General features: G+C 47.7%; 1 protein-coding gene across 1 annotated transcript; it reads right to left on the bottom strand.

Annotated features, from left to right (window-relative positions):
- Positions 1-390: 390 nt before the first annotated feature.
- LOC146175357 (uncharacterized) lies at positions 391-26,101 on the bottom strand. The gene is made up of 3 exons (XM_084580794.1): positions 26,005-26,101; positions 19,560-19,799; positions 391-659 (listed from the first exon to the last, which is right to left on the bottom strand). The coding sequence occupies exons 1-3, from the start codon at positions 26,096-26,098 to the stop codon at positions 391-393; spliced, it is 603 nt and encodes a 200-aa protein (XP_084436920.1). The 5' UTR covers positions 26,099-26,101.
- Positions 26,102-26,629: the final 528 nt, after the last annotated feature.

The following is a 26,629-nucleotide window of genomic DNA, read 5'->3' as shown; positions in this document are numbered from 1 at the left end:
GGATCGCAGAAGGGCGGCCAAGTACTCGCACTTGGCCGACCAAGGTGAGTTAAGGTCAAAGCAACCATGAAAGATTCGTTATTAGGATTCAAGTATCCGATGTTGCTATTGCTCTTTCATTTGAAACTATGGTAATTGTGCGTATCTCGGAAGGAGATGATACCGATGTCGTCATTTCTGATGTTTTTAATGCGGCGCGTGAAACTTGGAAGGAAAAGAAAACAAGAAAGGACCTGTTGCCGTCATTCAAAGTACATCCCCGGCTTTGATAACTACTCAAAGTTCATCCATCTCATCTATGATGACTTGCAAATACACGAATTAGAAATCGATTCCGGAGCACAGCTAGATTTGTTGCAGCTGACCCCAGCAGCCAGTCAGCGTTCTTTGTCATAGCGTTGCATACTTGATGATGCAAGCCCTGGTGCACTCGGCCATGGTGGCGTACGACTTGAACACGCACACGTCGGTCCAATTTCGGCACGCGTGATGCACGGGGTCGTAGAACCACCAGTGGCGAGGAGACACCGTCGCGCCACGGCGGGTTTCGTTGTTCTTGGCGTGTGCTCTCAGAACGTTCGTGTCTGCCTGGTCCGAGTGCGGACAGTCGTATACGGCCCTCAGGTCGAGAGGGCGTGTGCAGCTGCTTCGAGGAACTCCTGTGGTGTGGAAGTGAAAGAGACGAGGACAAGGCGGTGGTTTGCTCTTCGGATATTTCATTAACTCATAATCAATTATTAATTAATTCATTTGTAAACTTGGACATAGAAAGTAAAAGAATTAAGCTTTTATCGCCATTTAGATATAGCCAACAACGCATGAGAGAATTATTTTGATTACATAGAGATATATTGGTCATATACCGTAAACTATAGTATCGCGTCAGCGTCTCTGCCTTTGGTTATACATTTACGTGTTTCTAATTCGTATTTATTTATAAATTGCAACTTCAAGGGAGCATGCGCTTTACAATCGAATAAAAACCTCAACGACCCTACGAACAGCCATCATGTCCGTTACAATATGGCTGCTATAGCATTTCTGCATGAAGGAAGGGCTAATTGAAAGAAATGTCCTGCCATCACTGTTCATGAATTCAACCCGCACAAGAAAAATGCGGTGGCCGTATCATTTACGTAAGGGAGCTTCACACCCCGTCTTTCTTCGTGTGTCCGTTGCAACGCTTGCAATAGCCCGTGTATGCCACCCGCCACGCTGCCTCTTAGCGAACAGTGATGCCGCTATGTTTGCGCCATAAACAGTGCTTAGAAATGACACGTGATTTTTGCAACGCCTATTCGTTTGGGATATACGAGTATCTTAATGTATTATCCGTCATAGTTGCTGTCCCGCTTTGGCATCGGTGGCATTTTGTAGCGGCGTTCAACTGCTTGGATATCTGCGAGATCGGCCTTTTCTATAACAGTCACCATCGGAAATTAGAGCAGGCTATCTGCGGGCCGTATGAACCCAGCGCCGGTGCCCACACCAAGCAGGATGCATAATGCTCCATGTGAGCAGGAAGTCAAATTTGTGTGAAGATCGGTTCCACTAACAAAAATGTCAAACCCGGGCCGTTTACTCAGCTAGCGCTTGTAGTCGCTTTCTCAGACAAACGGTATTTAGTGCCAGAAAAACCTAACGGTCCGTCGGTGCGCGTAATACTAGTAATCTCCCTCTGGAGCGGGAATTGCGTTTTATTCCGAAACTTGTAGGGCTCGTGGCGCGCCGCGCATTCGAAGGCCGCGCCACTTCCCAATGCTCCCTGCGCGCGTGCCTGTTTCCCTCTCCCCGCTCGCGCGGGGATAACCGGTCCCGCGCGAGGGGGCTATAAAAGAAGGCACGCGCCGCCGTCGCGCTCTCTTCTTGGTCCCTGGCGCTTCCTGGTCCCTGGCTCGTCGCTCCCGCTTCCCTCCCGGCTCTCCACGGAAACGACCCGCAGCCACCCGGACGACAAGATCCCTGTGAGATTAAATATGTTTGTTATACGGCCCACTGTGTGTTTGTCGTGCGCATCCCTCGGGCAGAGGAATCGCCCACAACTGGCGCCCAACGTGGGGCGTATAACAAACAGTTTAGGGCTATCGTGTGTACAGATGACACGGAGTGTAGTATAGTAGTGTTTGTACAGTGTTTCATTTTGTTTTGGGTTATGTGCGTGTTTGTTAGTGTCGGGCGGTTTGTGTTTTAATTTTTTTTGTGCATATGTTAGTTTTATGAAGTGTTTAGCCTTTGTGACTAGCCTCTTGATGCGGGCTAGGTGGTAGTCGTGCGCGTTTAGGCTCCCGACCGGCCTTAGTTGTTGAGTGAAATGCCTCCGAGAAAAGACGTGCCAGATAGGGCCGCCGCTTCGGACGCTAGTGCGTCCGGAAGTGAGGTAAAGGACGCGGTAGAGTCTGCGCAGGTTACCGATGCGGTCGCCCTGATGAGGCAGATGAACGAAGTGTTGTCGGTGTTCACCCGTCAGCTCGGTTCGGTGGCTAGCGCCAACCAAGCCACAGCTGCGGCGACAGTCTCGCGTCCGCGGATAAATGTAGAGGTTCCCTCCTTTTCCGGCTACACTGACGTGAAGTCAGTCCACGAGTTCTTGCAAGAACTCGAGGATTATCAGACGGCACTGGGTTCCCCAGACGACGTGGTGCTAGCGCAGGTAATCCCCGTGGCACTTGTTGAGAGCGCGGCGCGGTGGAGACGCTGCCAGCCGGCCTTCCAGTCGATGGCAGACTTCACAGATCGCTTCCGCGCCGAGTTCTTGCCGCCCGATTACGAACGCCGGATGCTTGAGGAGCTAGCGTTGCGCACACAGCACCCAGAGGAGAGCCTCCTCGAGTATGTACGCGCAATGCAGGAGCTCTACAAGAGGGCAGATCCCACGGCAACCGATCTTGAACAGGTCGCGCGCGTGATGAGGCAATGCCATCCGCGCTTCAAGCCGTATTTGCGGGGACGTGGTTTTGCAAACCTCGAGGCCCTAGCACAGGAAGCGAAGGTAGTACAGGCGGATTTACTCGCTGAATTGCGCTACCAGCCACCCCCCAGGCCAGCCGAATCGCTAGAGCCGCGATGCGCCTGGGCCGGAGGCCAAGACTCCGCGCCGCGCGCCAGAGGCGCAGACGTAATGACGGTAGGGCAGGAAAGGCCAGCGGAAGGCTCCGATATTCCTCGCGCTCTTGACCCGTACGCGTTCGAGCAGCGGCGTCGAGCTGGGCTCGCCAGCGACGTACGCACAGGCGCGGAGAGTGGGGAAAGACGTCCCCAACCGCTTCGTGGAACGCGGCATCCCCCGTCCGCGCGGCAGGTGAACGACCGGCTTTGCTGGAATTGCAACCAGCCGGGCCACGTGGCACGAGAGTGTCAAGCAAGGCGTATGCAGGGAAACGCGGACCGCCGGCGGCCATAATTGGTAACACCAGCCTGTCGCCGTCGGCGGGAGAATTTCGTGGTAGCCACGGCGGAAAATGGGAAATGTACTCCCACGCCGCGTCACCGGGCGCTGAGGCTTTTGTCCCCCTCGCCTGTAGAGCGCAAGGAATGTTGTCGCGCTCGAGCCCTTTTATGCTAGTGCGGTTAGCTGGTCAAAGCTACTCGGCACTCATTGACACGGGCTCAACTCTGTCACTGGTCGGTGATGATGTGTTCGAGGCCTGCCGTAGATGTAACATCTGTGTCAGGCCAGCAGAAACCCCTTTGAGCTTAGCAGCAGGGACGACAAAAGCGGAAGGAGCGGTGCGTCTGGTCCTGCGTTTTGACGGCAGGAAGCGGAGGCATCGCTTCGTCTATCTGCCCGGCTTAACCATACCAGTTATTCTGGGAAGAGATTTTCTTTCGAGCGAAGGCATTGTGCTTGACATGGGAGAGAATGGCTATCGCTACAGCCCCTTCACCCCCCTCATTCCCTTTGTTAGCGCACCCAAGCAGGAATGCGTCGCTGAGCGAGCGAGCGTTCACGCTTTTGTCGCAGAGGGCTCCCCCGCGACACTGAATGGTAGCCCATTAGAAGCAATTATCGCGTCCTTCTCGGGAACCGGTAGTCAGCGCCGAAGGCTCGTAGAAACTTTACTCCCGTTTTCGGATTGTTTCACAGAGAAACCAGGCAGGACCGACTTGCTTCAGCACGAGATCGAAACGGGTGATGCGCGCCCTTTCAGATGTAACCCGCGGCCGTTAAGCGCGCATAAGAGACAACTTCTCGACAGCGCCCTTGACGAGATGATAGATACCGGCGCGGTGAGACCCTCACAAAGTCCCTGGGCGTCCCCAGTGGTTCTAGCGCCAAAGAAAGATGGTTCGGTCAGGCTGTGTGTTGATTATCGAAAGCTCAACTCACTGACGCCTACGGTTGCGTACCCTTTCCAGTCGATCGAGGCTGTGATGTACGCGTTAGGGAACGCAAGGTTCTTCACAGTCCTGGATGCAAGCAGAGGGTACCTGCAGATTGAGGTGGCGGAAGGTGACATTCAGAAAACCGCATTCACCTGTCACCGCGGGCTCTTCGAATTTACTCGACTCCCGTTTGGCTTGTCTAATGCACCGAGCACGTTCATGCGATTGATGGACATCGTGCTGGGCGATGCAAGGTTCAACTACGCGATGGCGTACCTCGACGACGTCGTGATATTCTCACAGTCGTTCGAAGAGCATCTCATTCACTTGAATTCCGTTCTTGAAAGAATGAGACGTGCGGGTATAACGATCAACCCAAAGACAGTGCAGTTGGCATCGAAGAGAGTTAACCTCTTGGGATTTGTGGTTGATGATGGCACTTTGAGACCGAACGATGACAAACTGCAGGCAATTCTGAACTACCCCTGCCCGACGGACGTGAAAAGCTTGCAGAGGTTTTTGGGAATGGTTGCCTTCTACAGACAATTCATCCCTAGTTGTTCAGAGCTCGCTAGGCCGTTGAACCAGCTGTTGCGGAAAGGCTCGAAGTGGGTCTGGGGCAAGGAACAGAACGACGCTTTTGTTGCCTTGGCTCGCGCGATAGCGAACACCGCTAGTTTGCGCCTCCCCGACCTGAACAAGCCGTTTGTCTTGCAGACAGATGCTAGTGATGCCGGTGTAGGAGCTGTTTTGTTGCAGGAACACGAGGGCAAACTGCGCCCTGTCGCGTTCGCTAGCCGCACGCTCACATCGGCGGAGCGGAATTACTCCGTGACCGAAAAGGAATGCCTGGCGATAATGTTCGCATTGTCAAAGTTCGACATGTACCTAGACGGAGCGGTTTTCACCGTGCAGACAGATCACCAGGCACTTTCGTGGTTAAAGAGGCTGAAAAACCCCGCAGGCAGACTCGCGAGATGGGCGCTGACGTTGCAACGTTACGCGTACGCCATTGAGTACCGCCGGGGCAGCATGAATAAGGTGGCCGATGCTTTATCGCGCGCACCGTTGAAGGCAGGCAGATGCGCAGAAGAGGCGCAGACCAGCATTGCTGAAAGCGGCGTCGCCGCCAGTGGAGAGGAGGAGAGGGCGGACGCGAGTGTCGCGCCCTGCGTAGGTAAAAAGAGAAAGGAGGCGGACAGAGTTGCCGCGCGGTGCTGCGAGAGAGAGAAGGCGCAGCAGCTGGTGGCGGCGACTACTCGCCTGCCAAGAAGTGAGGCAGAGAGAAATCTGTCTTGGGGAGTAGCGGTCAGTAGGGAAGAGCTAATTGAGGCCCAGAAAGCAGATGGTCTATGCCAGCGGGTGCTGACAGAGCTTGCGAGTAGTGCAGCTTGCACCGGGAACGCTGAGGGCAAGTACGACGCGTATCTGCTGGGCGAGGATGGCTTACTGCTCCGCTACATCCCCCAACTTGACGAGGAAGAGGCGATTGCATCCCCCTTCCGAGTCGTGGTCCCGAGGAAGTTGCGGAAACGATTCCTCCAGTACTTCCATGACTCAGCGCTGGCAGGCCATGGCAGCGGCAGTAAGACTTACGATAAGTTATGCCGTGTCGCGACCTGGCCAGGTATGAGAAAGGATGTGCTGGGTTACGCCCGTACATGTCCTGTTTGCCAGGTAGCCAAGCCTCGGGCGGGGAAACCCGCTGGCATGATGAAGCCGGTAGTTAGCAACTATCCGTGGCAAGTGGTCGCGTGCGATATCATGGGACCCCTCCCTCGCTCCGCGCGCGGACACCAATATATCCTGGTAATAACGGACCACTATTCCAAGTGGGTTGAGGTTTTCCCCCTTAGGAAGCTTGTGTCAGAACGGATTTGGGAGAAACTGTTGGAGACATTCACTCGTTTCGGTTTCCCTTCCGACCTCATTACAGACAATGCTTCGTATTTCACAAGCAAAGTCTTTGCTGATTCCTGTCGGGCGCTTCAAATCCGCCACAGGAAAACGAGTCCCTACCACGCTCAGAGCAACATAACCGAGAGAGTGAATCGGAATGTTAAGAGTATGCTGGTCGCGACGACCGAGCAGCACAGAGATTGGGACGCACGGCTGTCCGAACTGGCTTTCGCCACTAGAACAACCGTGAACAGGTCGGTAGGTATGACACCTGCTTACTTGAATTTTGGGAAAGAGATCGCTTTTCCGCTAGAGAACGCCCTACTTGACGCGGCGGGGCCCGCGCCCCCTCCGCTTACACAGTACGCGGCAAAGCTCCGCGAGCGCCTTGAGGCAGCGCAGCGCGCGGCTCGTGAAAACCTCGATGTCGCGCGCATGGAGCAAGCGGATCAGTACAACAAAGGTCGTCGTCACGTCGTTTTCAACACGGGCGACTTGGTACTGAAAAGAACGCACCCGCTTAGTAACGCAGCGCGTGGTTTCGCCGCGTCGCTAGCGCACAAGTGGGTTGGACCGTTCGAAGTTACGGCACGGACTACGCCACTCACCTACCAGCTGCGGTTGTTGGCGAGCGGTGAACCCGCTGGTCCGGTGCACGTCGCAGACTTGAAAGCTTACCACCTTCGCAAGGACGATAACTGCGAAGCGGAGGAAGCTCAAAACGATGCAGGTAGCAACCCGGTTCGCAACCGACGCTATAACCTAAGGCCAAGGTAGTGCACTACTTTGTCTAACGTCTTTGCTTCTTTCAGAATGCATTCTGATAAGATTTTGCAGCAGCCAGATGAACCACCGTCGCTGGGGCGGGAAACCGCACCCAGCGCTTGGTTCAAGGAGGGGCCACTTAAACAGGGGGTACCCCCCTAGTTTGTGGCCCATTATTGTGACCAGCGCGGCCATCCTGGCCGTCTTCAACGCGTCTGGAGTGGAGCCCGCTGCCCAGGCCTGGAGTACGGGCCTCAGGAAGCCAGGTGTGCCCGGGGCGAAAACGCCTGCTGCAATGTACATCCAGCACGGCGCCACGTGGAAAGGGGTCAACGATGTAGAGCAGCAGCTCAGGGCCGCTGCCAGGCGTATCCAGGGCCAAGCCCAGCTGCGCTGTGACCCCGAGGATGTGGCCGCTGCTGGAGAGGGACCAGCCGGAACAGCCCCGCCATGCCTGCTGCTTCTCCCGTCCCACGGACCAGCTGAGATGGCATCCCGCCAGAGCCAGGCGACAAGCTTTCATATTTTACGCTGACCCGGGCTCGGACATGGACATGGCCCGGCTGTTGGCGGAGCCCGGGTCGGACGCTGAGGGGGGGGAAGATGTAGGGCTCGTGGCGCGCCGCGCATTCGAAGGCCGCGCCACTTCCCAATGCTCCCTGCGCGCGTGCCTGTTTCCCTCTCCCCGCTCGCGCGGGGATAACCGGTCCCGCGCGAGGGGGCTATAAAAGAAGGCACGCGCCGCCGTCGCGCTCTCTTCTTGGTCCCTGGCGCTTCCTGGTCCCTGGCTCGTCGCTCCCGCTTCCCTCCCGGCTCTCCACGGAAACGACCCGCAGCCACCCGGACGACAAGATCCCTGTGAGATTAAATATGTTTGTTATACGGCCCACTGTGTGTTTGTTGTGCAGCCGGGCCGCAAAACAGTAAGTGCAAAGAGGGCTGGGGTATCGTCTTTGATTTCTATTTGCTTCCGAGTGCAGTCCGTCCTTGGAATTACGCTTTACTGAGAGATGCGCGCGCTGCGATGGCAGTCAAGTACCGCCCAGAAAGAAATAAACAGCGAAAATATAAATGCAGGTTAAGGCTCGTACATCAAAATGTGTATTTTTCCTCTCCCCGAACATGGAGAACGGGCGCGCATTGTAACATGCGTACGGTTACGGTAAATTTCTTCTTTTTATTGACATGTACCTCTGCAAGTGTCGCGCAACGCTGCCATGTTTTGCTCCGTTTCACACTATATCGCGGCCGTTCCAGCTGACTGCGCTTCGAAAAACACAGTGCCTGACAAATAAAAACATCACACAAGCTGGTAAAAAAAAAAAAAAAAATATGAGGATGCTTAAGGCACCCTAAGAGTAGAATGCAATAGCATCAGAAGCGGCTACTGTAAGTTTCTTTAAATGCAGTCCGACTTGGTCATTGTTACTTTACAGTACGCAAACATGCCTTCACATGGTCAAACCCAAACTGAAATGTTCTGGCTTGCATCTGCCGAGCTCAGGCGAAAAGAAAAAGAAACAGCCGGAGTGGATTCGCGAGCCAATTAATTTCTTTTGAGCCGACGGCACCTTGTAGCTATAACACCGCAGTTGATTCCTCTGCACGTTAAGCACAGTTTCGCGCTGTCATCGTCTCCATCAACTTCCATGTCTGCGCAAAAGGTTTCGCCCATCTTACTTGCTTTAATTGCGTCAAAGCTTTACCGTCATTTATAAGCCGTTATAGAAGGTTATGGATTCAACATCCACTTGTGAACTTGAAAATGTCGTATGGTCTCCTAACGTCACACACACTGTCACCATATCCCCTGCCAACTGTCTGGTGGCGTCGCAACGTCACACATCCCATCACTTAAAACAGCGCTTAGCGACCAGGTCACGTGACCTGCTCATATGATCGCTGTGAACTGGTTGATATAGAAGTTGGTGACGTCACAAAGCAACGGGAGCTGTCCCAACCAATAAGAAAATTTATTCGCAAAAAACCCGAGGTTTCTGGTGTGGCAGCTCTTACGTTGTTGCATTATTAACTGGTGTACATATAGCGTATAAACCAGCACAGTCTTTACAGACAAAGTAGGAGCTCATGGCGCCGCAGCAGACTGAGCGTGAAAAGTAGGCTTAGCGCCCATAGAAATACGTGGAAGCGAAAGTTTTCAAATCAGTTTTCTAATTTCACGAGGTACCTACGTTGTTGTCGTTATTCAGTGCAGAGCAACAATGGACATCCTAGAATAGATTGTGAAAGTGTGAAAAGCCATTTCAAAGACGCAGTATTTTTTAAACACCGCGAAACGAATGGGTGTGTGAGTTGGGAGAACGATTCATAGAAACACATGTGCACACAACTTACCCCCCCAACATTTTCTTCTTTTTGCAGAGCACCAGCATATGTGGCCGGTAGTTAAAGGTTGACAAGAAATTTGAAGAAATGTGCTACAAATTATGATAGGTCATTACGGAGGCAATCTATTTTAGAAACACCACAAGTTGTGAAATCATACATACCGCAGACAGGCTTGCTATGCGCTGGGTGTTTCTCCAAATTGCGCAAGCTTCTCTTTTAGTGTGATGTGCTGTCATATGACGAAATTTGATAACAGTCGTAGAAGGTGTGCAACCTATAGGAAAAACTAGATTCAAAATGTCCTTCTTAAACGTCATGACAACGGAATGAAACAGAATGGCCCACGGTAACAGACGGGGGCGCAAACGACGCTCTATTCATTCGATCGCGGAAGACGCCGGCGTCCGCTAACGCTACTTGTGTGAGCAGACGGGGCATTTTGGTGATCTGCTGCGGCACGCGGTTCATTTATCGTGCTATGTGAGGGCTGACTTAAGCCTAAATGTTTGCATCATTGCAGTGGCAGTATTCAAGAGGGAATGTAGCCTGAACGACATCACGTCGGACGACACGAGAAGCTTTCGCAATTGTGAGAAGCACCCAGCGTATAGATAGCTTTTCAGGGTTATGTCGGTCTTTATAATAAACATTTATCGAGGCACTTTAAATTAAAAATTGATGGACATACAAATGACGTAACATACATTGTCACACTTATTCTCCAAGACATTCGCCAACTTTTAAGCACCTGCCGTATTTATTGGAGCTCTCCTAAACCGGAAAATTATTTCGTAAGTTGCCTGCTTGCATGACGTTGCTGTTTTCTTTTTCTTTGCGGGGGGGGGGGGGGGGGGGGTGCTCTGACTTGCATTTCTTGCATTTCGCGGGATTTTAATTATACTCCGCCTCTGTAATGAAGTTTCATAGTTTCAGAATGTGTTCTACGATGTTCATAGTTACTCTGCGCCAAATGACGACATCATATACAGGAGCAGTTTGAAATAAAAGAAAGCGCCATGAAATATCTTTGTTCCATGTATTTCTATGGGCGCTAAGCCTTGTTTTCAGCCCCCAGTCGGCCCAGTCTGGCGACAGCTGTGCCACCGCATCTTGCTCACGTCACAGATCGGCCTATAGGACGATCGAGCTCTAGCGACGGTACAAAGCTCATAATGTTGTTTGCTTGCAAAAGTCAGTAACCGTAACTTTGCCAACAATGATTAAACTTTAATGGACAAGATCAGTTGGGTTCATATGGTAATGCTCTATTGGGCACAAGGTCGAGTAAAAGCCAACTCTCTCCACGCATTTAATCCAGGAGAATCACAGCAGGGGTAAAGTTGGTCGAAAACAGATACTCGGAGAGATCGAATTACTCGCTGGACGCACGGATTCGAGCCACGTACAGCTGGAGTGTGATGTTGCTAACACGTTTGAAACACTTGCGTGTTTGCCGTACGTGCACACACAAGTGAAGCGAGCAGGGGATGATGAGGCCCCCATGCTTTGTTTTCTTTGCTGATTTGACAACTGTGTCTCAACGCGGCTGAGATAATGTTAGAGTATGAAGTATCGAGCCCACGGAGAGGTGGTGTGGTGGACAAAGACGACACTGAAGCTAGGCTGGGCTCTGGCGGCGTGTCACTGACGGTGGTTTGTTGCGGTTACCGCCGTGTACTTCCCCTTAACATTTTTTGGAGGCTTGCTGGGACTGCTTCAATAGCCAAACCTAGATCAACGTGATGGCCGCCAGCTTGGTGCTAGCACTGCCATCTGATGCGACATCTTATACAGCGGCAGAATCAGCTCCCACCATCATTATGGCGAACCCCTTTTGTGGCACCGAACACGTCGAAGACTGGCTCACTATGTACGAACGCGTCATCAAGCATAACCGTTGGGAAGCGGCACTCATGCTTGCGAATGTCATTTTCTATACTGGTTTGAGACGTACAAAGATGGTCTCATATCCTAGGATAGGTGCAACGAGAAGCTCCGGGATCTCTTTGTAAGGCCAGTCGTACGCAAGCTCGGTGCTAAAAAATAACTAGCACTCCGAGCCCTGCCGTCGACCGAATCACGCATATTCTTTTTTTTTTTTTTTTACGCAAGCTTGCCATAAGGCATATATAGAAACTCATGTAAATTATTTTCCGTAAGGAACCGGAGCAGGCTCCCGCTCTTATCGTTGTCAGTGAGCCATTTAGAGAAGTCTTCCCTTGTTGTGTTTAGTCCCACTTCCCGCAGAATCTGTGGCCCTTGTCCCTGCACAAGTCCACAGCAGGTGGCGAACACTCACTTCTTCAGCTGGTGTGGAACACTTCGGGCATGTGGTTGGTCCGATTTCTGCTTGGATTCCCATCGGCATGTTACCGATGGGCTAAGGGCCGCCCCAGCTCTTATCCTTCTAAGGGAAACCTCCCCCAATCTCGTTAAGTTATGAGGGAGAGGGAAAGTACACGGGGGAATGAGGGCACGAGTACTTTTCCTTAAAGAGGATGCTAAGATGGGAACAGCGGAGCGGGCATCAAAAGGGAGCCTGGTGAGGGGCGCATTAGTGTTTGGAACTTCGTGTGTGAGGTGGTCAACTTTTCTCTGCTCAGCGTTCTCAGTATCGTCTTGTGTCTAATGTATCTGGATGCGTATTTTTGTTTTTTTAGTGAGTGCGTGGATTTCTTGGGTTACATATAGCGTATTTGTTACTTTCTTCAGTTGTTTTATGGCGGCTAAGAGTCTGTATAGATGTGGGCTTCTGTTATGGAATCTATTTTATTTAATTTCTCCATAGCATCGCGGATTGCATAAAGTTTTATCACTAACGAGTCCGGGTATTCTGAAACATATTCTTTATGTACCTTTAGTTCACAGTGTGTTGGACCAGTAGCTGCTGTTCTACCGCCATTTTCTAAAATTGATGCATCCGTATATGCAATGCAGGTACCTGGAAGTACATCAACCAGAGGTCGAGATGCCAGCTTTTCTTTGCGACGAAGCCTAGTGATCTTGTTTGTCGTAATAGTCGTGAATTGCCATGGAGGAGGGTCAGCCATTGGTGTTGTTTGAACTGTCACTTCGTTGTACAAGGATGCTATGGGCATAACGTACTTCCGCTTCATATTCCTTGTAGCCTCTCGTTGTTCAATTAATTTTGTCAACGTATTTATTTGTGCAAATTCTTGGAGAATAGGGATAGGGGTAAGTTTTGGTAAGGCCATGTTAGTGCGCATTGCGTTTCTATTTATTGTTTCTAGTTTCGCCCACTGCCGCCTCGTGAGTCTTTGGAATTGGGCCTGCTATAGTATTCTCGGCTGTAACACCGATTGTACAAGACGTTTTGCATGTCCGCTCGAGCTCCTCCTCCCTAGGCGAAATGTGTTTTATTAAGTTTAAGGAAGTCACAGCTACTTTTTTCACCTTATGAAGTCATTGTGTTCCTTTGCCGGATTTGTGAATTTCTAGGCCAAGAACTCTCAACTCGTCCACCTCTTCCAATGTCTAATTTCCAATCTTTAGGGTGACTCCTTGCGTTGCCAATTGTTTTCTTCCATTCTTGTTTGCAACATGAATGTAACTGGACCTTTGAGGTGACGATTCGAGACCTGTATCTTGCACGTACTCATCTATGGTATTCGAGGTCTCTTGCAGATACCAATTCTGTCTCTCAGTTGTTTATGAGCAGACCAAATCGTGACATCATCTGAATATATCATGAACCGCACTTCTGGTATTTCAGCTAATTTCCACGCCAATGGGATCAGTTCGATATTAAATAGCAAAGACGGTAACGCTGACCCTTGTGGCACGCCTCTGCTCGAGGTGTAATTGCCAATTTGATTTCCGTTTATCCGAATAGAAAACGTCCTGTCTTTAAGCAGATTATATACTGCTTTTATGACTTGCAAGCGAATGCCCATACATTCCATGTTGCTAAGAATCTTGGCATGTAACACGTTGTCGTATGCCTTCGCCACGTCGGTAGCCACTACAGTGCACACAAGGTGGCTATAAGGCGACACGTGTATGACCTCTTCAGTGAGCATAGCCAGTCCATTTTCTGTGCCAAGGTTTGTTTGGAACCCAATTTGTCGAGCATGGTATCTTTTTATCACTTTCCAACCACTATGACAGGCGAGTGGCTATCATCTTTTCGTAGATCTTGCATATTGTGGGTGTTAGCGGGATAGGCCGAAAAGATTCTAGGCTTGTGAGAGGTTTTCCAGCCTTTGGTATTGGGACCACCACCGAGTGTTTCCAGCCGAGTGGAATGTCTCCTCCTTGCCATACCTCATTTACCACATCCAACAAGCTGTCAACTGCGTCTCTCTCTAAATTCTTGAAGACTTCATAAGGAATATCGTCATGTCCAGGGGCAGTTTTAGCATTCGCTTCTTCTATAGTAGCCAATAACTCTAATTTCGTGAATGGTGATGTTATACCTGTATTATCAATCACATCCACTGTCGGTGAAGGCACCGGATAATGTGCACAGTTCGGGAAGAAAAGGGCAGCAGCCTGATCTGCAAACTCCTCTGGTGTAAGCTGTAATGCGAGTCTAATACTTTCGGCATGATCTTTAACCTGCCGCCTTTTTTCTATGCCATGAAAAGTCCTCCAGAGGGCCTTGTTGGTCGTTCCTGATCCCAAACGACTGCACCATTCATCCCATCTCCTATGAGCTAGCTGTTTTTTATATCGGCGTGCCTGTGCCGTCACTGTTTATAACCTCAATTTTTTTTTGCACGTCTTCAGGATGCCGACCAGCCTGTATATCTCGGCCCGTTTTCGGCGTGCCCAAAGTTTTAGTAGGTACAGGTCGGGAGTTGGCTGGTCTTCGTTCAGTGTAGTTGTTGTGATCCTTGAGTACCGTTTGAAGGGTGGTAACAAGAGTATTCGGGCTAACTATGAGTTCGAGTATCCTGCCGTACACCATCCCAATGTGTTACAGAAGCATTCTTTCGATTTTTCTTCATATGTCCCAAATTAAGACCAATACTTATGGGGACATGGTCACTACCCCACGCATCTAATTCCGCCTGCCATTGTGGTGCACCAGGGCCCTTCCACATTCAATACGTTCTAGCACTGTGCCGCAAGTGGGCAGCGCAGTGTCCGAGTCTGACAAGTTGGACCACGTAATAAAGACAATAACTGATGACGCTTTTATTCTCCTGCTTTGCAAAGACAGTACGACGGTGGACTCCGCCCTCCAAGTATCACCGTCGTATTGCTCCCTCATTCACAGCGCCAAACAGAGCTGCTTCGTTTTCGCGCGAAGATCTCTCAATACCGCCGTCTCATCTGTCGTACTTGACCGGGATTGTTTGCCGAGAGCTAGACACCCTTTGCGTTCACCTCTCGGTCGGCAGATGCTACAGTAGCCCTAATGATATCCCGTTGTATACCCTCTGGTTTCTATAACAGCAGTACTAAACTAGCCTCACTAGCTAGGGTTCTAGCATTAAACATTTCCAGGGTCAGTTTTCGAATAGCGGCCTGTCCTAGCTCAGAGCAAGAAAGTTTTAGCACCCCCCGCTTCGTCACAGGCTTGACCGCGCCGCCGTGGTCAGTTGCTCCGCAGCCGCTGGTGAATGAGGGCCGGAGGGCCGTTGGATTAATCAGGGGAGGTTGTGGCCAAATATTGCCCCAGGGTGGCCTACTCCTGTTTTGGTGAGTGAGTGCGTTCACCGGCGTCAGGTCGCACCCCAAACCTATTTTTATGCAGTTTCATCGACACGCGGTTCTTTAATTCGGTGGAGAATTGCGCTACACCGGGATTCGAACCACTGTCTTCTTGCATGCAAGGCAGATGCTCTACCTCTACGTCACAAAATATCTAATTGCCCACGGCGAACTCGCGAGCCTTGGATTAATAGCACGTCACTTTAACCGTTTAAAAGAAAGGGACAAACTGCAGAAGCATTTCTTACAGAAGAAATATCATGACGTGTTGAAAGCATTAAAATGGCTTAAAAATAAATTGACAGTGGAAGTTCGAGCGAAAAAAAAAAAGAAAATATGCAGTATGAGTATCTGTTTGCTTCATCGAACAATAGACCGGAGGTCACGTGGAGGAAATTGAAACAATTTAAAACAGAAGCTTGGGCACATTGGTAATCCAACCTCTGTCATTGGACAATACAAGAACCAATTATTAGATTTATCCTTGATGGTGTAGAAGTGAATTCGTTAACGCTTTCAACGGTTTTTTTTTCACTCCTTTCGTTTAAACATCGTCATCGTGCGAATACGTGCCCCGGAGTTGTTTTCGCAAAAACACAGCTGTACTATTACATCCGGTTTCAGAATGGGAGGTAGCGGCGGCTTTCAACAGTCTTAACATTATCGAATCTATGGATAGCGCGGGTGCCGGTATATTTCCAGTAGAATTTGTTATTCTTGACATATCGTAATCCTGGAGCACATATTCCACATACTTTTATCAAAAGGCGTATTCCCATGTAACATGCAATCGGCGAGGATCAGGGTAATTCATGAAGAAAAGGTGATAAATATTACCTTTCCAGTTATCACCCATTATGTATCCTACACACCCTGTGACAGAAAGTTAATAGTTAATTCTCACTTGTCTTACTTCTTTTATTACCCGTCACAATATCTTTAATCCCGTTCAATTCGTGTTTAGAAAAATAGGACTACTGAGTTTGACCTTCTCAAAAAGAGTATATAAAAATCTGAAAATCCGATCATTATATCTGGACCGGCGAAAAAAAAAAGAAAAATGAGAAAAAAAAAGGCCCTCCCACGTATTTTCCCATGCTGTAGGCTTGTCTACATACTAGCGATGAGTAATCAGGTTGAACAATGCTAATAATCGTAAAGAGCACTAAACACTTTGTTGCAATATACATCAGTAGCTATAAAGTAACTTAAGCACACTTAAAGAAGTCGAAAATTCGCGCTCGCTTGAACAGCATCTGAAGCTTGAGAATCGCTGTGAGCATCGCTTCCAGTAGCGTGTACGCTGCACGAAACCAATTAGCGGCTGGATGAACTGAAGGACATCCGCAGCCTTGATGATCGTAAAGTGCAAATGTCGGTATTTTTTTTTCACGAGGCTTCCAACCTTGAAACCCTGCCAAATATCCCGATGAATTTGCTGTTTCATCTCGTGAGCTATAGAGCCATCCTATGTGGTCGTCGCCATCTTCTACGGACGCGGAATCGGTGATGGCGATGACGATACGGCCGCAGCAGCACCCTTTGCGCGGCTACGATTCGATGATGATAGTGCTCATTTTATTCCGTTTTCGTCGCATATCAGCTCTGCCGGGGTGGTGCAGTGGTAAGACGCCCGACTACTGTGCCGGAGTACCCGGGTTTGAACCCTACCTCGGCGGCTGCGTTTCGATGGAGGCGAAACGAAATGGCGTTTGTGCGGTGTCAGCGCACATTAAAGATCCCCAGGTGGTCGAAATTACTCCGTAGCCCTCCACTAGGGCTCCCCTTTATCTCTTTCCGCTTTCACTCCCACCTTCCTTTATTCCCTTACGGTTCAGGTGTCCACAGAGCAAGTGTGACAGATACTGCGCCTTTCCCTTCCTGTGAACCAATTATTATTATTATTATTATTATTATTATTATTATTGTTATTATTATTCGTCGCATATCACCGTTTGCCGCATATATCGAGTTCTCATGTCATTGTCTTCTAAACATTTTACTCTTAGTGAATATTCAAACATTTTCATGGTACACACCTACCGGGCGTCGATAAATCTATCGTTGTATCCGGTGTACCGCCGATAATCGATCGTTATATCTGGTTTATGTTTACATAGGCGCAATGGAAAAAAATGATAAATCCCAAGAATTTGATCGCTATAAGCGATAACTGATTGATTTATAGGAAGGGAAAGGCGCGGTAACTGTCTTACTCGTTTTCTGTGGACACCGCAACCACGCCGTAAAGGAAGGGAGGAAGGTGGGAGTGAAAGTGGAAAGAGAGAGGGAGGAGCCGTAGTGGAGGGCTACGGAGTAATTTCGACCACCTGGGGATCTTTAACGTGCGCTGACATCGCACAGCACACGGACGCCTCTTCGTTTCGCCTCCATCGAATCGCAGCCGCCGAGGTCGGGTTCGAACCCGGGTACTCCGGCACAGTAGTCAGACGTCTTACCACTGTACCACACCGGCGGGGAGCTGTGCAGTCCACTTATAACGATACCAGATATAACGATATATCGCTATAAGGGATATATCGTTATATCTGGTATCGTTATAAGTGGACTGCACAGATAAATTGAAGAAAAGGAACTAGTCTTGGGCATATTCTTAGACTACTCGAAAGTCTTCGACGACATCCATCACAAAACGTTATTCAACAAGCTAGACAGGTATGGTATACGTGGCACAGCCTATAATTCAATATCTTCCTACGTCGCCAATAGAACCTATGTTTAAATGAATGGTCTATCCTCCGCAATCAAGACCGACATCTTCGCATTTCCACAAGGCAGTCTTTAAGGCCCCCTTTTTTTCATTCTTTACATCAATGATAATGTTACTATACGTTTATCAGAAAAATGCATAATTTGCTCTAACGATACCAGCCTGTTTTCCTCTGGTCCTTAATGTTTCGAAATATTCGGCTGTGCTAAAATAACCTTGGCCAACAATGAACATTGGGCGTGTAAAAACAGTCTAAAACACAGTAAAAGAATCGCTACTCTCTTCCATCCCTGAAACAAAGCATTCGAGCTGCCTCACCTGAACTCAGAAGTTGCCCATTCTATGAAAACGCTATTTCTCAAAGCACATGACGTGGGATATTTAGTCAACCAACTGACACGTACAGTTGGTTCCACGCCGGCATTGCTCAGTGTTTCGATTTCCACTGATATTCGACTTTATAATTCACAGCTTACTTCTGTTGTGAACTTTTCCTCGTTAGTATGGACCTCGCTAAAGCCGTCGCGCATATATAGGACCAATATGCAAGCATCTATAGATGTTTAAAATGACGTCTCTGTACAAGTACAGGCTTTTGCGACTATATAAACAAGGAATCATTACAAGGACGACACACAAACACTCATGCATAGCAGCGCTTCAAGACAACATTAATGCATATAACACCCGCAATCGTGCCGGACTAACTATATGGAAGGTAGATGCTCCGCTTCAGGGTCCTACCATAATGAATCAATACTCACAAGAGTTCGCACTTACTTTCTTTCAATTAATCCGTGAAATGTTTATATGAATGCACATTTCAAGCGAACAGTGTACTGTTTTGCTGTTTGTGTCTTTATTATGTTCATACATTTTCTTTGACTCATCTTAATAATTGATAATTGGTTCACAGGAAGGGAAAGGCGCAGTATCTGTCACACTTGCTATGTGGACACCTGAACCGCGCCGTAAGGGAAAGGTTGAAGGTGGGAATGAAAGTGGAAAGAGAGAAAGAGGAGCCGTAGTGGAGGGCTACGGAGTAATTTCGACCACCTGGGGATCTTTAACGTGCGCTGACATCGCACAGCACACGGACGCCACTTCGTTTCGCCTCCATCGAAACGCAGCCGCCGTGGTCGGACTCCGGACAGTAGTCGGGCGTCTTACCACTGCACCACCCCGGCGGGGCACTGACTCATCTTATGTTTATTGAACTCTAGCTATTTTTTCTTACATTATTCATTCATTTATGCAAGTCTGTCATGTCCGCAGTCAAAAGCCGTCATATACGAGAGCAGCAGCCCCTTCAGGATGATCTTCGAAGCAGATTTTCAGCGGCTCCTTGTACCAAATGAAATAAAGATTATTGTTATTATTACTACAATTATTATTATTTGTATATTACTATTATTATTATTCGTAGTGTCGATGAGAATGATTCAGTAGAGAAAGGATCTCCATCGTTTGAGAGTGCGAAAATATTACTCTTTGTGGTTGCATTTTGTCTGCAAATGTATTTTATTGGCATTAATTTTGTTTTTTCGCTGGTATTCAGCTTGCTTTTTGGCGTTCGCCCGGTTTGCTCCAGTTGAAGGATTCTTTTTCCTCAGCCTGCTTTTGGTCTCGGCCTCTACATTGAAGGTACTCCAAGCAGCGCTTCGCCTACACTAAACACCCTATTCGCTGCGTCGACAGTCTGCGTGAAGAGGCCACCATTTTCGGGCACGACGATGATGGATGAATTTACGTGCAATGGTGCCAACAAGCTTTCGCTTTAAAAAGAGCGGGAAAAACATTGGTGGGCGCTCACCGCTTTCGCATGCCTTGCGGCACTCGCTGCGGCTGTGGAAGCGGTTCTGCGAGTAGTCGTGGCACATGTGGCCCTGAATCCACTCCAGGCAGCTTCCGCCGCCCACCATGTGAACACTGGGCACGAAGAACCAGGCGTGGTGTCGCACCAGGCCACTGGTGAAGTTCTCGGAGCAGCCTACCAGCCGTGGGCCCAGGCAGCGATAGCGACGGTGGCGCTGAGTGGCGTACAGGGCAAGACCTGACGCAATGGTGGAATTAAATGTAGCTTCAGCACTCAACGTTTGATGATTCTGGCAAATACTTAGTGTTTTCTGCTTCTTTCTTTTTGTGAATGACTAACGTTAATGAACCATACAGCCTTTGCCGGCCGGCAGTTCTCCACTTCACTCAATCTTATAGCAACAAAAAGGTCTTCTCCAAGTTGTAGCCTCGGCGTTTGAGAGTGAAGAAATAAAGGCGTTACCCACAGGGCAGCAGCGAGGCAGCTGAGGACGACGTTTTGTTCAACGGGCGCCTTCTTTTCTTGCTGATTCAGATACAACCGGACACAGAACGATTGTTTGTTTTTCCACGTGCTCTCTACGGCTACCGCTGGCTGCATCGGATATCGAGGCCAAGAGCATCAGACTATCACCGCCGGACGAGGGGCGTGATCTACACGACAGCTACCACGTGGTCTCCTGAGGGCTACAAAAGCTGGGAACATCGGTGCCTCAAGTTACTAGGCAGCAGCGAGGCAGCTGAGGACGACGTTTTGTTCAACGGGCACCTTCTTTTCTTGCTGATTCAGATACAACCGGACACAGAACGATTGTTTGTTTTTCCACGTGCTCTCTACGGCTACCGCTGGCTGCATCGGATATCGAGGCCAAGAGCATCAGACTATCACCGCCGGACGAGGGGCGTGATCTACACGACAGCTACCACGTGGTCTCCTGAGGGCTACAAAAGCTGGGAACATCGGTGCCTCAAGTTACTAGGCAGCAGCGAGGCAGCTGAGTACGACGCTTTGTTCAACGGACATCTTCTTTTCTTGCTGATTCAGGTTGGACATTGAAGTTATCATATAGTCACATAGTTATACATAGTGCTGTCTTTCGCTGCTGCCAGTTTTTGTTTTTGTTGCTTATTTTTCTTGTCTATACAGAACATGGGTACTCGTTTTGTGGACTTGAGAGAAGAGTTAAAAAAATAAATGAAGGAATTTAAGAGCAAGGTTGAACGAGACCTCAGAAAAGAACTGAGGGAGATTAAAGACAGCCTTGAGTTCTACAACAAAGAATATGAAGACTATAAAGCGAAAAATGAGGCTCTAGAGAAGGAAAATGAAGCTCTGGGAAAAGCAAATGAAGCCTTGCGAACCGACTGTGATGGCATGAGAAAGCAAATAGAGGAGCACGATCTCAGTATCGTAGCAGGAGAACAATACTCTAGAAACTGCAATGTTGAATTTAAAGGTGTTTTTCAAGAGCAAAATGAGGATGTCACAAGCACCGTTTGCAAAGTCGCAGTATTACTAGACAAACTCCTGAAGACATTGATGTTTGCCATAGAGTAAAGGCTCGTAACAGCTCAACTTGTCCAAATATTGTTCTAAAACTAAAAAGCCGTTCACAACGCAACCCGTTGCTTCAGAAAGCGAAAAAAAAAAAAAAAAAACCCGACTCTCAATGGCTGACCTTGGACATTCATCGAGTGAGGACACCATTTTCATAAACGAGCACCTCTGCCCAGCACTAAAGTTGCTACTGGGTAAAACTTTGAAAAGAAAAAGGCTTGCAGCTGGAAGTATGTGTGGGTGAGGGATGGCAGAATCCTCGCTCGTAAAGAAGAGAAATCAAGCGTGCTTCATGTGCAGTGCGAGCGTGATATAGATAAGATTGCCTAAAGAAGGTATGCCTGACCCCCTGCTGTGTTTCTGCATCCTGAAATTGCGATAAAACCTGTAGACTTAAACTCTCTCCACTATGATCTGAACAGTCTTACGTGTTTTCTCTTGAATATACAGTCGGCACGAAATAAAGAAGATCAATTAAGTGCTCTACTAAACACTTTCAGATTTCAGTTTGCCGTCATAATGCTAACCGAAACATGGTTTACATCTGGTTGTGACATCATGAAGGATGCAGAATATAGCACATTCTTTTTAAACCGAGCGACCAAACGTGGTGGTGGGGTCCTTATGCATGTAAAACAGTCACTTCAATGCGAATTGCTTGAAGAATTTTCTTTTATAACACCAAGTACAGAGTGCCTTGCTGTGATATGTCAAAAGTATCTGTTTGTAGTGATGTATCGTCCTCCTGAGGGCAATGTGTCAAATGTTCTCCTTCTCATCGATAAGATACTAAATTATGTAAACGAAAATAAGCTCGTGCTTATCCTCAGAAGTGATCTTAATATTGACCTGTTAAATCCATCTACACTACAACATAATTTTGAAACACTCCTGGACTCGCATGGCTTCAACAACTTAAATATATCTGCTACACGTGTAACACCAAACAGTAGTACTTTGATAGACCTGTTTATAACCAACCAAGCCATACAAGATACTACCGCCGGCGTTCTCGCCTCACATATCAGTGATCACATGCCAATTTTTTTATTTAGTCGATCGACCCCTAGAAAAAGGGTAAAGAAACCGGACGTTTGAAAATGCAGAATATAAACGACAACACATTGGAAAAATTTGCCACTATTATCTCAGAAACAGACTGGGATGCAGTGTATTGCTCGCAAACGTCTGATGAAGCATATAATACTTTTTTGTCTCTATTTTTAAAGTCTTACCTATCACCATTCACTTTAGTCTCTAAGCAAAAGACTAGCAAATCAAAGAAACCTTGGATAACGAAAGAATGCCTTAAGATGATAACAAGGAAAGATAAACTGTTCAAAAAGTTCATAACCACACGAGACACAAATGACTGGAAGATTTTTAAACGCCATAGAAACGAAACCAATGCTGTGATATGGAATAAGAAGCGAGAATACCTTTTTAATCTTTTTCAGCCAGAGTACAACTCTAAACCGGATGCTTTGTGGAAAAACATAAAGATTTTAAACCGTTCTCTTACAGATTACAGAGTTTCCGAATTAACATTAAATGCCTCTTTGGTATCTGGTGTTGAGTTGGCAGAAGCTTTCAATCATCATTTTGTCAACATAGTTTCGAGTTCACATCATTCTGCGGCAATAAATGGAATTAACAAGAAACAGCGATAGTTTGTACTTAGTGCTGACAAATGAGAGTGAGATAAAAAATAAATTGGTTCACAGGAAGGGAAAGGCGCAGTAACTGTCACACTTGCTCTGTGGACACCCGAACCGCGCCGTAATGGAAGGGAGGAAGGTGGGAATGAAAGTGGAAAGAAAGAAAGAGGAGCCGTACTGGAGGGCTACGGAGTAATTTCGACCACCTGGGGATCTTTAACGTGCGCTGACATCGCACAGCACACGGACGCCACTTCGTTTCGCCTCCATCGAAACGCAGCCGCCGAGGTCGGGTTCGAACCCGGGAACTCCGGCACAATAGTCGGGCGTCTTACCACTGCACCACCCCGGCGGGGCAAGAGTGAGATTCATGCAGAATTCATTTATATGGAAAAGAGTACGGTTTGCGATATTGATGACATACAAATCAAGCCGGTTATATACGTTTTAGATTTGATCTTACAGCAGCTTTTGTTTATATATAATTTGGTCCTTTCAACAGGAACCTTTCCTCGGAAAATGCAGGCATCAAAGGTAATAGTGCTGTTTAAAGGAGGCGATAAAAATAACTTGTCAAACTACCGTCCAATATCTATTCTACCAGGTTTTTCTAAGCCTTTAGAAAAATTAATACAAACTAGAATCACTGCATTTGCTGATAAATGTTGTCTTATTAGTCCCGCACAATATGGTTTTCGTAAAGACAGATCTACTGAACTAGTTCTATTAACACAAAAAGAATTCATTCTACGAAGCTTTGAAAACAAAGAGTTAGTCGCTGGCATTTACATTGATTACTCCAAAGCATTTGATCGTTTATATCATAGGACATTGCTCAAAAAGTTAGAAGCATACGGAATCCGAGGTGTGCCCCTAGACTTAATACGTTCTTATCTAAAGCATCGTACATAAAGTGTTCAAATAGGCGAGAATCTCTCTTCCTCAAAGCTTGTTACTATGGGCGTGCCTCAAGGGAGCATCCTGGGGCCCCTCTTATTTAACTTTTATGTCAATGATATTGTAAACATTAGTGCAAGGCCAGAGTATATAATATATGCGGATGTCACAACATTCTTATTTCGAAGCAATGACTACAACGAGCTTGTAAAGGACATAAATGAATCGTTGAATCATTTGAGCACATGGAGCAAACTTAATTCATTAGAAATAAATGTAACCAAAACAAAAGCATGTCTTTTTCTGTAAGACAGTCATCGTTGCCAATAATGTCTCTAAATAATAGTATAATTTTTGGCCATGCTCCTATTGAAATCGATGATGAAGTAAAAACACTTGGTGTTTATTTTCACAAAAATATGTCCTGGGATAGGCACGTAAATGAAACAATTTCACGCCTGTCAAAAGTAGTGGGTATATTAGCAAAATTCCATTTCTTTCTACCGGCCAAAATTAAGCTTCATATATAAAATTCATTGTTCTTGTCTCAACTAAACTACTGTTTCCTTGTATGGGGTAAAACTACACAAACAAATTTAAATCGATTATTTGTACTTCAGAAAAAGGCGGTCCGCCATATAGCTGGAGCAGACTACTACACTCATACCATGCCGCTTCTCAAGAATTTTAGAATAATGCCAGTGGCCTATCTCTATTCATACAACTTAGCCGTTCGCTACAAACAGCACATTGCTACCTCTGAATCTACAGTACTTTCCATCGCCAATTTAAGAGCACTTACACGAACGTACCCTTCAAGTTCTACAGATACTTGGATTGTGCCTTTTACGAGAACATTTGGCCAGCAAATGCTCGCATATCTTCTGCCCACTCTCTTAAATTATCTTCGCCAAAATAAAGTTGATATTGAAAAGGTTAATAAGAAAACAATACATTTATTTTTTGTGTCACAGATGTAAATATGCTTTGCTGTTTTCTTTCATTTTTTTTTGTATTTTCTGGATTTCATGCTGCATTAATTTTGATGGTATTCACTGGCCCTGTTGATATTTCATGTTGTGCAGTTATATTAAGCTTTTCCGCAGACTGAATTATGTGGAAAAGGAAGATGTTTGTAACTCTTGTTTGAAACCACAATCTGAATTTTGGATGCACCGATATTGTAATTACTAACCCCTCGCGGTTGCCATGTATTGGGGCCCGAGCGCCGTCAAGTGAATTAACGTTCACTCTTTGTCTCGGGTCCCTCATTTCTTCTTGAAATGGAAATAAACTTCAAACTTCAAACCTCTACACACCCAACTGTACTTTTTAGGACTCCACCCAGTAGAACTAGATAAGAGGAGTGCGCAATCTACCCACTTCCACTCTTTGCCACTTCTACCCTGCAGAAAGTTTCTTTTATCCGCTACGTCAACTAAATTACCTGCACCCACCATGAACCCATTAAACAATGGAGCAGCACCTACTGCAAACCTCAAGAAAACTATCGGAGGAACTCAGCACATATGTGCTTTAACTCTCCGCCACCTCCACCCTTCCGAAGGCCTCTCCCGCATCTCTGCTTTCTAGGTGGCCTGCACCCACCAGGAACAGATTTATAAGGGGAGCGGAACTATAGCCCTCCGCCAGAAGCCCAGCACACGACAACCCACCCACCTCCACTCCTCGCTTGTTCCACCTTTCTGACGCATCCAGCCAACAAAGTCCCCTAGTGTCGCAACAGTTCCTATTATTGTCCGTCATTTTTCTTTTCATTACTTCAACTTTACGGGAACACTTCGACGCATGGTTTTGGAGCTCGCGCAGCACCAACTGCGGGAGCAGCTACTCAATCGTCACAGTTTCGTGGTTCTGCCAAGCTGCATGTTCGCGTTGTATATGAAGCGGCCAAAGGATTGTAGGGCAGCCACATTAGGCAGCGCTGAAATTAAGTTCTTTATCGAGCAGATATTGGCATTATCCAAAAATGAAAGTAAATCGTACCATGTGATGAAAAAACAAGCATGGGCAGTATTAGTTGCACATTTGACTTTTGCATTGATCCTCATTCCGTTCAATGTTTTGAGTTTAATTTCGGGGTCGCTTTATCGTTCCGATCCTGCGTAAGCTTCTGGCAGGTAGATACCTTCTGAAGAGTGGAAGGGAAGTAGGGCGGTGGGTGGAGGTGCGTAAGATCGTAGGAGAGATATTTTGAATATTACCGGAGGATACCCGTGAAGTATGGAAACATAGGCGCGTGAACAGCAGTCTTCAGTGGACGAGGACAATAGTGTTGAGCCAGTTTAATAGAACAGAGAAATGCTTACTCCTACTCGGATGTGTGCTTGGATGAGCATCCCCAACAAAGGGCGTGTCGGATTCGACGTCAAACGTCGCCGCCGTCGCCGTCTTGAGCAGCATTCTGGGGACGGGCCGCCTGGTTACTGGAGACGTCCTTGGCGATCGAACGGTTGGCACTGATTTTGGTTAAAAAAAATGACAAATGTTAGAGCGAGATGTTGTTTAAAGATACCTTCCTTACAGCTGTAGAATCTAGAATGGCTATTACAGTAACGGCTTTCGGAGCTCATCTTTGAAACGACCCAGAGCAACAGGGGCACCACATCGCTTAGGAGGGCTCTTGCAAGCACAGCCCTTTTCAAAAGCCTACAGACCACGTGATTTGCTTTAGAGGCGTATAGTCCAGCACTTGCGATCCTCATAAAGACCAAAGGTCCTCTCAGGTGAGGAACTCGACGTCTCCTCACGATCTAGTTCCGATGGATAAGGAAACAACGCAGCGATGAGCGACAGATGGAGAACCTAAGTCAAGCACAAACTTGTAGTTCCACCTTCGCAGTTGATGGCTGCCCTATTTTGTTTTAACAGATGCATCAACACAGCGACAACGCCTGGGCTATCTTCTTTCTTCGTCCTTCGCTGTTGCACTGT

This window comes from Amblyomma maculatum, chromosome 10 (assembly GCF_055883805.1).
Source record: "Amblyomma maculatum isolate TAMU_Amacu chromosome 10, ASM5588380v1, whole genome shotgun sequence".
In the NCBI taxonomy this organism is placed as follows: domain Eukaryota; kingdom Metazoa; phylum Arthropoda; class Arachnida; order Ixodida; family Ixodidae; genus Amblyomma; species Amblyomma maculatum.
Note: the sequence above shows the minus strand (reverse complement) of the source record. Positions and strands in the feature narration are given on the sequence as shown.